This window comes from Xenopus laevis, chromosome 8S, assembly GCF_017654675.1.
Source record: "Xenopus laevis strain J_2021 chromosome 8S, Xenopus_laevis_v10.1, whole genome shotgun sequence".
NCBI lineage: Eukaryota > Metazoa > Chordata > Amphibia > Anura > Pipidae > Xenopus > Xenopus laevis.
The window spans coordinates 79,619,135-79,631,920 of record NC_054386.1 but is presented as its reverse complement, the minus strand read 5'-3'; the positions used below and the strand labels follow the sequence as shown (position 1 = coordinate 79,631,920).

General features: G+C 38.0%; 1 protein-coding gene across 3 annotated transcripts in view; it reads right to left on the bottom strand.

Moving 5' to 3' along the window:
- Positions 1-12,786, bottom strand: part of sympk.S (symplekin S homeolog) — a 29,651-nt gene that overhangs the window by 13,607 nt on the left and 3,258 nt on the right. For all 3 annotated transcript variants that reach the window (XM_018231840.2, XM_041574076.1, NM_001086222.2), the window contains 17 exon segments: positions 12,671-12,724; positions 12,496-12,569; positions 11,165-11,291; positions 9,274-9,523; positions 9,019-9,189; positions 8,589-8,831; positions 8,132-8,277; positions 5,645-5,795; positions 5,154-5,376; positions 4,693-4,843; positions 4,383-4,609; positions 4,031-4,112; positions 3,809-3,922; positions 3,573-3,720; positions 3,291-3,451; positions 2,744-2,852; positions 1,960-2,060 (listed from right to left, as the gene is read on the bottom strand). In XM_018231840.2, the coding sequence (XP_018087329.1) occupies positions 1,960-2,060; positions 2,744-2,852; positions 3,291-3,451; positions 3,573-3,720; positions 3,809-3,922; positions 4,031-4,112; positions 4,383-4,609; positions 4,693-4,843; positions 5,154-5,376; positions 5,645-5,795; positions 8,132-8,277; positions 8,589-8,831; positions 9,019-9,189; positions 9,274-9,523; positions 11,165-11,291; positions 12,496-12,569; positions 12,671-12,724 (2,532 nt within the window).

Genomic DNA, 12,786 nt, shown 5'->3' with positions numbered 1-12,786 from the left:
ACTGGTCGCAAGCCCCTGTTCTTTTGCCTCCTCTATAGTTATGACACTGAGAGGCAGATTTATTACGGGCTGAATTGAAAATTCGAATTTTCTAAAAAAAAAAAAAAAATGATGGCCAAAACTCTCAAATTCGACTAGGGAATTATCCAAACTCGATTCGAGTTTTTTTTTTAAAAAAAAAAATTTGATTTCCGAGATTTATCCTACTCTGGTCCTTTAAGAATTCGACTATTCACCACCTAAGACCTGCCAAATTACTGTATAATTAATGGGAGAGATCCAGGGATCAATTTGGTAGCCTTCCTGAAATTCAAGTTTTTTTTCAGAGAAAAAACTCGAATTGAGTTTTGTATAATTGAAATTGAATTCGATTTCGAGTTTCGGATTGGAAAATTTGTCGGGGTTTGAAAAATTTGATTTTTCCAATAAATCTCCCCCAGTCGAATTTCGAATTCAATCGAATTTAAGGAAGTTTAAAAAAAACTCACATGAATTCGACTCTTTATAAATACGCCTCCCCATCTATGTATAATATTCATACAATCAGTTCATTTTGAGCTTTTGGTAATTTTCCCTCTTTATTTAAGCAGGCCTGTGTCAACTCCATTTTTTTAAAAAAAAACATAGCTACAGACACAGCCTGTCTAATGCCTTGTCACTGTCTTACCCCTAGCCACTAAACTCCTGAATCATCTTTCTGGAACCTATGCAGTCTACTTTTTGACTTGTACAATCTACTGAGACTGCCTTATGTAGTGTTGCAGATGATCTACAGACTGCCAAAGGACATGACACTATTCTCATTCTTCTGGACTCATCCACTGCGTTTGATACAGTTGATAAATTCATTGTAATGTAAATACACTATTCTCTAGTCAGCTGCTTCATGGTTTTCTTCCTACCCAACCGCACCATCTCTCTTGCTTTAGCTAGCAAATCGGCTTCCCTAGTTCAGCCTAAAGTTGGGGCGTCTCAGGGCTCTGTACTTGGCTTGCCCTCTGCTGTTTTCCTTTTGCACTTTAGGAGTGACCTTATTTCATCATTTGGCCTTAATTCACATACATGCAGAAGACATTCAAACCCAGATCTCTAACTGCCACCTAGCAATCTTCTCTTGGATAATACAACAACACCGAAAACTGAAGCTAGTTAAAAATGAGCTCAGTTTTCCTACCCAAACCTGACTCTTTACCAACTTTTATCATTACTATTTATGGCATTAATCCAGTTAATTCAGTATGCTGCCTGGGGGGTATTTTTGACAAGTTCCTTTTCTTCAGTAACTATATTAATGCCACTACCAAAATCTGTTTTCCCTATGTGATATTGCCAAGATACACCAGTTTCTTTCACAGCTATAATACTAATCCCTTGCCCTTTTAATATCCCAATCGGACAACTGCAAACTACTACTAACTGGTCTTCTAGATTCCCACCTCTCTTCCCTGTAATTAATGTTAAACTCTGCTAGAATCCTCCTGCTCTTTCCTAAGATATAAACTGTATCAGCCCCTGGTAAAATCCCTATTCTGCCTGTTAGCAAAGGACTGCATTCAAAATTGTTTTGGCAACATTCAAAGCCCTTCACGTCTCTGCTCCTCACTAGTTTTCATCACTTGTCCTACTCTACATTCCTGGCCATATCATCCATCCACACTCACCACTATCTCACATCTAAACCCTTCTAACCTGCGGTCCCTTAAAAGTCTGGAAATATTTTTGTGAATTCCTCTGTAGGAAACTCTCTGTAAATCTCTTTAAAAAGAAAGTCAGATCCTAACATTTGGAGCACTAGAACGTATCTTGTCTTGTACTTTTCTACAATGTAAAATGTTTCAGTGCTGTGTATTCCTGTAGTGCTTTATAAATACACACATACATTTTTCTGCAGTAATGAACAGTGACGTTCTGCTGGAATATTGTTAAAGATTTCCTGTTTCTGTAACACTGAATTCTTACCTTGTCGAGTCCATTAAGCACAGGGATCAAAAACCTGACATCTGGGAGCCTCTTGTGATACAGCTCTCTGACACGCTTTACTAATTCAGGGGATGGAGGCACTGTTGACAGAATTGCAAAATGTGCAGAGATAAATACAAGTAGATATAAACACAGCTACAAACAACAAATATACACAAAGCAATTTCCACTTGTCAGAGGTTAGAGAGATAAAAAAATACAACAACTTAAAAATGTTATTGGAATCAGTGGCAAAACACAGGTTTAGTAACTAATGAAATTGCCCTTACAACAGTTAACTTGGTTTTAAAGAGATACTGACATCAGAAAAAAACCTTTTTATTATCTATCATAAAATTGTCTTTGAATGCTTTTTATAATTTTGCCATAAAAGTATTTGCCTGATGCTTTTACATTACCTTTCATACTACCCTGTTCCTCTATGAGGGGGCTGCCATATTTGTGAAGCAGAAGTCTGTTAGCATTAGAAACTCTGACAGGTTAAGAAGGGTCAGTCAGGTTGGCAAAAAAGTCAGGTTTAGGATCTTCAAGTGACAATTATTTACAAAAGCAGAACTATGCGCGAAAAACGATCAACATGACCAATAGGTAACTTTTAATGTAGATTTGTATTTTGAAAAGAAAAATATTAGTGTCAGTATCACTTTAAGTGATTCAGAAATTTTCCCTGGGTCTCCCATCACACTAGTGTCATTTCTCTGGAAAATATCTACAGATGACCCTTGCAGAACTGTTAAATACTATTGTTTGTAGGTAAACTTACCTTTGTCAGTCAAAATATGCAGGCAGCGAGTCACTAAAGTCTCGGCTCCTTTGGGACAGTTTTCTACTAACAGAAGCAATTCAGGGGAGTTCATTCCCATCCCTCTTATCTATAAAACAAACAGGGATAAAATGTTCACATTTCACTTCCCTTCAATTTGATCAAACTAGATTATATATGTATCACTATAGTAAAAACCTATTTTTATGGTCCTCTCTCTCCAACTGCATTTTCTTCCCCAAACTGTAGCTTTTTCCCCCCCAACATTCATAATTTTTTTTATTCCAATGTGTGCAAATCTGCCACCATGTATAATAATATAACTGCAGGTATATTCAAGGTACATTCCCTTGCCTCTTCCTCACTTGATTTTGGGATTAACAAGTGGCATAAAATTGATACACTTGTGACTGTCTACTTGCACTTTAATACAGTTTTGAGCACCCCAATCATAATTTTCAGGTACTGTCAATTTTGTTGTTGCTGCTTATTATGTCTCCTCCTTCCCCAAGTTCCAGATTTACAGTTTTCCTTTCAACTTATTTACTGGTGTTTCGATGACCCTCAGCACAGTCCTCTTGATATCAGCTGTGGCCTCAGTGTAGACAGACGCCAACTCGTGAATCAGTTTGTGATTCTGTGGCAGCAGTGCCAGGTACAGATAGAGACACTGCTTTACAGTGTCCTCAGTCCATGGAGCAGCCACCTCTAAAACATAAAAAAAAAAAAAAGTGGGAAGAGACATTAATGGGGACATAACATAAACAATAGGAATAGAGAGATTTAAATGGTACATGTACATCTTCTCACAGACATAATAACCACTTACCTGTGTCCTTATCTGCCCCAAAAAGAACAGATGGTGGGTTAGGGTGGACTAAAAGCTGCAAGTAATTGAGAGCAAATTTCTCAATGTATGGCCGAAGACTTTCTTTCTCATACATTCTTTTAATAAAGTGGAGTGACTGCTGGCGAATCTGATAAACAAAACAAAAGGTTTTGAAGAAATAAGAATCCTTGACAGAAACTGTTAACCAAAGTTTGCTTAAAGTCTTGGTGTCTTACCTTATCTTTTTCGTGAGAGCTCAAATCCAGCAAAAGATGCAGATACTGGAACTGGCGTGCTGGGCGAGTTAAGATTAAATCCCGCAAAGTGGACATACCCAAGTAACTGCGCCCCTGCACATAAAGGAAAGCATTAGGAGTACTAGACAAAAGTGCAAAAACAGGCATTATATTATTAAGTTCATTGTTCTTGCAGTTAGTGGAGGAGTCTAAAATCCATACCTCATCCTCGCAGTATTTCCGCAACACATCCAGAGCAGAGTCTGTGAGCAAAGGAGCCTCAAGGACAACTTTTGTAAAGACCCTAAAATGTAAAACACAGAAACCCTACTCACTACAGGTGAAAAGCTGCCTCTTTAGGGAATATATTCAATACTTTTGGGTCTGAACTGGCAATAACCTGTCTATTCCAGACGACGGCTGAAATAACAGAATTTATAATTTTAGAAAATTGCAAACTGAAATCTCAATCATATTATTAGAACCAAGAACAGACAGTTCTTCTGCTTACAAACTGCAAACTGAAATCTCACTCATATAATTAGAACCTAGATCAGACAGTACTTCTGCTTACCCATCTCGCTGGTCAGGCCGCTCTTGCAAACCAGTTAATATCCCAATAAGACATTCCTGGTATCCCTCTTCCCCTGCACCAGACTGGTATTCGCAGTATTCCTGGTACAGCCAAGCCAAAGCTAGGTCAAGTCGCATTCGAGGATCATTCAGAAAGTGGGACAAAACCTCAGCTTTTACACTTATATCTAGCTGAGTCACAAGACGTGCCAGAACCTTCACTCGCATCTGTAGTACAAGATTTACATTTGTGTTAATATTGTTCCCTTGCTACTGGATGTAGCATCTAATTTTTATACAGTGATTCTTACCTGTGAAGCCCCCGAACTACCCACTGAACGCTCTGCCTGGAGGATCCGCCGCACAGCTCCCAATTTTAAGGATTTAATTTGAACATCTGTAAGTGGCTCTGTGACTTCCTTCAACCGAAATACCTTCTTACGACCTCCTACGCCAGAAGGCCTAGAACAAGGGAGGAAAGTGTGGTGAGTTCTATGGTGAATGAAAGTGTGTTAAGAATTATAATACACATGAATGGCACATATATTTTGGGGGTTTTGGGCCAATCAATAAGTAACATAGCAGGTTGAGCACATGTTGCAAGTACAAGAGTATGAACGTGTGCCTTAGGGTGCAGTGTGGGTCCACTAACAGCTCTCTAGTTTGATCATGCTAAGGTCACATTAGCACCAGATGTATTAAGACAAGACTATATACTATGTTAGGCTTTAAAAAAAATCTCTCTACAAAGGCAGTGTGTGTGCATTTTTACCTAATCTGAGTTGCTGGAAGTATGGGCTCAGGCCTTTTCTTGGCAAGTGGAGCATCATCCTCCTCTTCTTCTTCTTCCTTAGTTTTCTCACTCTGACATCCCAAAACGGATATAGCTTGTCCTTTGGTAAGTGCAGAGATCCGCCTTTTGATCACCAGTCCCTCGGGCTTGATGTTCTCTTCCTCCACTACATCCACTGGAATATCTTTTGACTGCTCAACCCCTAGGATTTCAGAAAATTTCAGAAATAGATATGTGGTGCTACAATGTGGAAAACCATTTTTTGTAAATCCTGTTATGGCTCCTAACTTTAAAACGTCTATTTATCACAATGAACTATTTCTCCTCATCGCCCCACATTTAGTAATGTCGGCTAAAACCCCAGCTACTCTTCTGCTTCACTATACATTACATATTTTTTGTTAGCACATTTGAACTTTTTTCTATTCATATAACTTATGCCATATTCACTCTTATTAACCACAATGTACCTGGACCAATGCCAGCTGCTGACATCTGTGTAGCCATGAGTCTAGCAAGATGGCGAATCTGGGAATCAGTCCCAGCTGACTCCACTGGAGTGTAAGTGGACTGGAAGGATGCAGGCATGGAGTCCGGTAGATATACCATACTGATGAGCACCTAAGCACAATAAACAGATATGAAAAGAGTTCAATAACATTTCTAAATGATGTCTAAAAAGGTAATTACTATGAAGGTAGTAATATTTCTATTTCATGCAATTCTGATGTGCACAAATGAAGTCAGTGAGTCACATAAAAGCCTGATAACATTTCTACCAGTAATTCTACTCCTTTACATGTCACCTTCAGAGTTCCATTTTCTACACCAGTCTTTGCTTACATAATTCCGTAAATGTTATTTACGGTTTACAGTTGTCACCAATCTAAAGCAGCGTATAGAGAAAATAGATAGACTTTGTGTTGTCAGGTTGCATGATAAGTCATTAACACAGTGGGGTCCACCATTCTCCATTCTGGCCTGGGCACTAAGTGAACAGACTTTGTTGTTGTATACCTTGTAATGATGCAGGCTTTATTTGGGTATTCTGGTTTTTCTATTTCAAAAACATACAGGAACTTTAAAATAGATCCAGATTAAACTGCCCCTAATGCTGTAAGGCTATAAACATAACCAGCACTATATAAATCATGTTATCAAGTTTGATATATTACTGCAACAAATGGCAATTGTTCTTACATTTTGTGGACAAAACCATCCTGAACAATATTGTGATTTTTGCTGGAATACAATACATGCTTCAACATATAATAAAGAGTTCAAGCATACTGGGAGAGGTAATCTTCCCACTGCAGTGATAGATTCTTAAATCGCTGAACACTGATCAATAACTTTTGCCCTTGATCCAAAAGAATTCTCATCAGAAGGGATTCCTGTTGCTTGTTAATATTATTATTGATGGATGTCAATATTGCTACACTGGAAATCCATAAGGCCACTAGTGTTGAACTTTTGGAAAAAAAACGTATTAATGGCTCCTTACCCAAGCAGAAACTTAGGCAAGGATAAATTTAAAGCCATATGGGGGCCATGGCTGGAGGTGAATGCATTGCCTTAACAGTGCCCCGGGAATCCGTTTGAAAAGTATGATTGATGCAGTAGGAATATTTGTGTAATGTTCTCAGCTGGGTAAACCTCCCCTCAACTTGTCTCTTCTAAAAATTTTCCTTTCTTAAAGGAAAACTATACCCTTCAAACAATGTAGGTCTCTATAAAAAGATATTGCATAAAAAAGCTCATATATAAAATCCTGCTTCATGAAAATAAACCATTTTCATTATAATATACTTTTTTAGTAGTGTGTTCCATTGGGTAATTATAAATAGAAAACTGCCATATAAAGACAGCCCCCTGGGATCCAATGATCTACAGTGCACACGAACAAACCAAGCAAACCATACATGTTAAGTTCACATGAGCCAATTAACAGACAGAGTTCTGTCTTCTGCTTCCACACTTCTTCTTACAGTTAGAGGTGTAGTATTTCTGGTCAGGTGATCTCTGAGGCAGCACACAGACCATCACAAAATGGGGGTTCAAGGCAAGAGTTGTAAAAGGGAAATATTTACTTAAATATACATTTACCAGTTTGATAAGATTCTTTAATATGCCACATAATTTGATATACACTGTTGCTCAAGTATTTATTTTGTGGGTAAAGTTTTCCTTTAATTAAAGGGGCTGCCCCCCCCCTGTATTGTTAAAATTGAAATGCAAAATAAAAACGTTTAAAAAAAATTATATATATTGATGGATGCATTAAGCATTCTGTACTGGATATATGAAATGCTGCCTCTTTAGGATGCTTGGATATAGGATAAAAGTAGGAAATTACAAGGTTATGGATATGTTGAAACTCAAACTCCTCTATTAGGGAAACTCAGTACTTGGCATAGGACAGCTTTATCCCAATACAAAATAAGGTAAGGCAACAGAGAAGATAGTGCTACCAAGTCCAAATTGCTTCTAGGTTGAGTGACTTTCAGAGCTAAATGCATAATAGCACAGGCTAATTGCATAATTTTAACTGCTAAAATGCAGAGAAGCTTGTACAACTTTGCAAATGGCACAAACTACAAAAATGCACATTACGTTCTGTAAAAGTAAAACTGATTATTGCCATCTTTGCGTAGATATGGGGAACTCTGTAATACGAAATAAAATTTGTGGGGGTTCAGATAGTGAAGAGCATTTCCCTTCTTCAGCTATGGAATGCTGTAAAAAAAAATAAAGTTTACGAAAAAGACAGAAAAAGGTCATCATGTGTTTGAGAAGACATTTTTCTTACATAATAGTTAAGGAATATCATCCTTAAAATCTGTATAAACTCAAATAGAATCTAAAAGATTATTTTGCCCAGTTAATAAAACACAAGAGCATTAGCATAACTACATTCTTGGAATATAATAAACAGTGACTTTGAAATCTGTACTTACCAGGTTTGCTACATTCTCTGGAGAAAGCAGTGGGCGAACAAAATCAGCTGTGATATCTGTAGCGGACTGTGTGCTTGGTGCAGGAGCAGGAATGGTTGGAAGCTGCATCGTGTCTTTATCATCATCGTCGTCAGGTAGTGGAATGTCTACATATAGGGGCAGATTTATCAAAGTGTGAGAACTGCACACACAAAAACTCACTCACTTTCTATTTTTTTCCTATGGGATTTTTAGTATCGTATTTATCAATCGAGTTCATCAATTGATATCACATAGGAATGAATAGATGAGTTTTTCTGTGGGGAGTTCTAATCTCACAATTTGATAAATCTGCCCCAAAAAGTAAAGACTTTTGATGCCATGGATTATCAATGCGCTTTTTATTTGTACCTTTGTGCCCCAAGATATTTTACGCACCACTGTATTGTTGTGAGAAAAACATATCCAGTTATCTTACCTGTACGGCTCTTCTTTTGTCCCCCTTCACCATCTTCTCGGGCTCTTTTCCTGTTGCTGTCCCTTGGGGGAGGAAGGTGTCTGGTTATCTCTCCCTGGCTGGTACCCAAGTCTAACAGGAGAGTACTTATGGGTCCCTGGTACTCATAAGATGATGGATGACGCAATACACTCAGTAGCTGCAGCTTAAGGTTTTTCCGCACGCTACTCACTTGTGATTTAGCCAACGTAGGGGGCAGGTTTGCTGTGGAGGTGAGGAGAGAGGTTAGAGGATGGCATTAAAAATGTATAATTATTTGGATATTACATAGGGCCACAATATGACTAGGATGCACTACTGTTTAAAAAGTAGCCTCAAATATTAGTAAACGTTAAGTCTAAAATAGGGCAGGTTATGTTTATCATAACTCCAAACAAGAACATGTGTTTACCATGCAGGGTCTCATAAGCCTGGATAACTTCTGCCATAAACATAGGCCTCTGACGGGCAATTGATGCTAATGATCCAAGGGCTGCCGTAAGGTTGATGCTGGAGATAGCAGGATGAGCCATGAACTTAAGAAGTTCCTTCACAGCTTGTTTCCCTAAATCTCGCAACGTATCTGAAGAATAATGGGTGAAGAAAATGTAAGAGGAACATATAAGACTGTAGGACATAGGAGACATAACGTTAATAATAAACTTACTATATTTAAGGAATTGGTGGTCAGGAGGGATCTGCTCTAGGCTGATGTCCCCATCTTGTCTTTTTGGAACTTCACTGTCAGCAGTACGAGGTGACAAGGTGACAATCAAACTTTCTACAAATTTTACAGCATGAGTGCGCATGCCATCATTATCAGATTCCAACAGGAGGAGAATGTCTGCGGCCATCTCCGTTACAAGGTCCCAGCATGATTCTTGTTGCTCAGATGGAGGGCGGGAGCGAGCAACCCACTGCAGAAAAGAACAGTCAATGACAAAATAAAAAAAGAAATAAGAAATAACCCCATAAGAAACAAATTCAGCCCAAAAGTCAACAGTTGACAGCTTAAAGCAGGGGTCCCCACCCTTTTTCACCCTGTGAGCCACAATCAGATGAAAAACTTGTCTGTGAGCAACACAATAAGTGAAGAGTACCGCAAACATAATTTTTATTAATATTAACCATATAATCTGGCACTGCATGTTTTCTGCCAGTTTTTGAATATCTGGGGTGTAGTTTGTTACAGCCAGCCTCGTGAATTCTCCCAGATGATCATCATTTAAATGTGTTCTATATTTAGATTTTAAAATTTTCATAGCTGAAAATCCAGATTCACAAAGGTAGGTTGACCCAAAACAGGAATTCAGTCTTTGTGAGCTTCCTTTTAGGATGGGAAACTTGAAGATAGTCCAGAAGTCATTTTGCATTAATCTGGATCTCAAAATGTTATCTGGATGGGCAATATGAGGGATTGGCTGCTGCTGGCTCAGGTAAATGGGGCTTTATGGTGTCTGCCGGCACAGGTACACAGATTTTTGGTGCAATATGATGGCTTTTTGGCTCCTGCTGGAACAGGTACATATTTGGGGACAATATTGTGGATTTTTGGCTCCGGTCGGCACAAGTATATATTTAGGAGCAATATGATGGATTTTTGGCTGCTGCTGCTGGCACAGGTTCATATTTGGGGACAATATCATGGATTTTTGACTCCTGCTGGCACATGTACAAATCAGGGGCAATATGTGGGATTGGCTGTTGCTGGCTCAGGTACATGGGGCAATATGGTGGCTGCTGGCACAGGTACACAGATGTTTGGGCAATATGATGGATTTTTGGCTCCTGCTGGCACAGGTACAAATACAGGGCAATATGATAGATTTTTTTGTCTGCCACTGGCATAGGTGCAGCTTGGGGGTAACAATATGATGAATGTTTTGGCTTATGCTGGCACATGTAGAGAGAGGTGGTGGTTAATAATAGGTCCAATGCGCAGAACTTTACTGCAAAACTCAAGTGCTTTATTGTGTCACAACATGTTTCGAGCTGGGCTCTTTCTCAAGTCAAATCGATCAGTGAGTTATAACAGTGTTATCTTTTCTCTCCATTCTCTTCCTGCGCTTCCTACTCACTGCTCGCTCACAGGACTAATTGCAAACACGCTGTTATAACTCACTGATCGATTTGACAGGAGGCTCACAGAACTGTCAAACCATACATGTTAGGACATGTGAGCCAATTAATAGACAGAGTTCTGTCCTTTACTTCCACACTTCTTCCTGTTACAGTTTGAGTTGAAGTATTTCTGGTCAGGCGATCTCTGAGGCAGCACACAGACCATCACAAAATGGTGGTTCAAGGCAAGAGAAAGCATAAGAAAAGGAAAAATGAAACTTTCTGGCAAACAATCTGAAAACAATTGACTTTAAAGTGTTTGGAAGTTGAACAAAGATCTAAAATTAAACAACTCTTCAATATCATAGTTTACGGTACTTAGCTATTCATTATAAATGTATACAAATTAGAATTCTAAAACAAAGTCAGTGTACAGCAGTGAATGTGTAATACAAGACAACACAAAAGAATTCTTGTGAATTAACATCCATTATTACCTGAAGAGCCACTTTATACAACTGAGTCATGGTCAGAATGGACTTCTTCACCACATTGACGTTCTCATCCTTCAGCAGCATATGGAGGTTGGCAATTAATTTAATGAGAAGCTCGTTATCCAGTTTACTGGAAAGAGTGGATTGAAGCCAAGTAAGTGCAAACATTTCTACAATTATCAATGTCAAATCTACTTGAAATAAAAATGGCCAATGGGAAAACAAGCACTAAATATAAATCAATTGTCCTAAATGATGTTTGAAAGAGCTATCATGGTTTATTAAATGGAGATACTGTAAAATGCTCACCTAAACAATTGAATGTGATTGAGTAAAAATCTTTTTAACATAATTATATATTTGCTTGATATTAGGGATGCACCTGATCTAGGATTTGGTTCGAGATTCTGCCTTTTTCAGCAGGATTTGGGTTCGGCCGAGTCCTTATGTTTGGTGAACCGAATCCGAATTTGCATATGTAAAACAGAGGCGTGTAGGGAAATCATGTGACTTTTCGCCACGAAAAAATTATTTTTTCCTCTTCTTTCTTTCCTGCCCCTAATTTGCATATGCAAATTATGATTCAGATTCGGTATTCGGCCGAATCTTTCACAAAGGATTCAGGGATTCGGCCGAATCCCAAATTGTGGATTCGGTGCATCCCTACTTGATATACAGTAACATAAGCGGGGGGGGGGGAGATAAATATAAAAAAATGTAGAAAACTAAAAACTTAAAAACTGAGCTTAACAAAATGATTACTTAACTTTTGATAGCCATTAATACAACTGTATAAAAACCAAATGAAGTCACCTTAGGGACTTTGCACCGATCTCTCCCAACAAGGCTATGTGAGTATTGTAAATATATATTACCAATTATACAATATTTTCTTAGCTGTTTCAATAAGCATTTTGATTTATAGATTTTTGGTGTAAATACCTTTACATTTGTATCAGTAAATTTTGCTTAGGTATATGTAGCATTACATATATTTATACAAGGGCTTTTTGCAATATACCAATATGCCCCTAGTCCCCCCCCCCCAGTTGACTCATATGCAACTAACCAATACTTTTGCAGCAACCCCTTTGAGGATGCCCAGTGTCTAAGTAAAAGGTACTTTTAAAATTCTTTAGATGAAAGATTCTTTTTCATATACTAATGGAAAGGAATATTATTTCATATGTATCATATATGGTTTTAAACCTGTTTAACCAAATCAGATGCAGTTATGTCCAAAATATAGGATATTTTTGGAAGATGCCATGTTTTTGGGTTGTTTTAAAAAAAAAAAAAAAAAAAAAAGTCTTTCTATTCCCCTCTTAACTCACCAAGCTTCTTCTATGAAATTCACCACAATTTTTCGGACTTCTACAGATTTGTCTGCTTGAAAAGCAATTATTTCCTAGACAAACAGGAACAAAAAAATGATGTAACGAAAATGAAACTATTGATTGTTAAAAGTTTAAAATGCAACAGCTTACCACACCTAGAACTTCCACTTACATCAAGAAAGTTATCCAGCAAAGTGGGATCCTTGTTTATGATTAGTTCTTGAACCTGTGAATAAAATTGGTACATTTGAGTTCTCTCTGCTTTTGGCGTATTATTATTTTAGATAA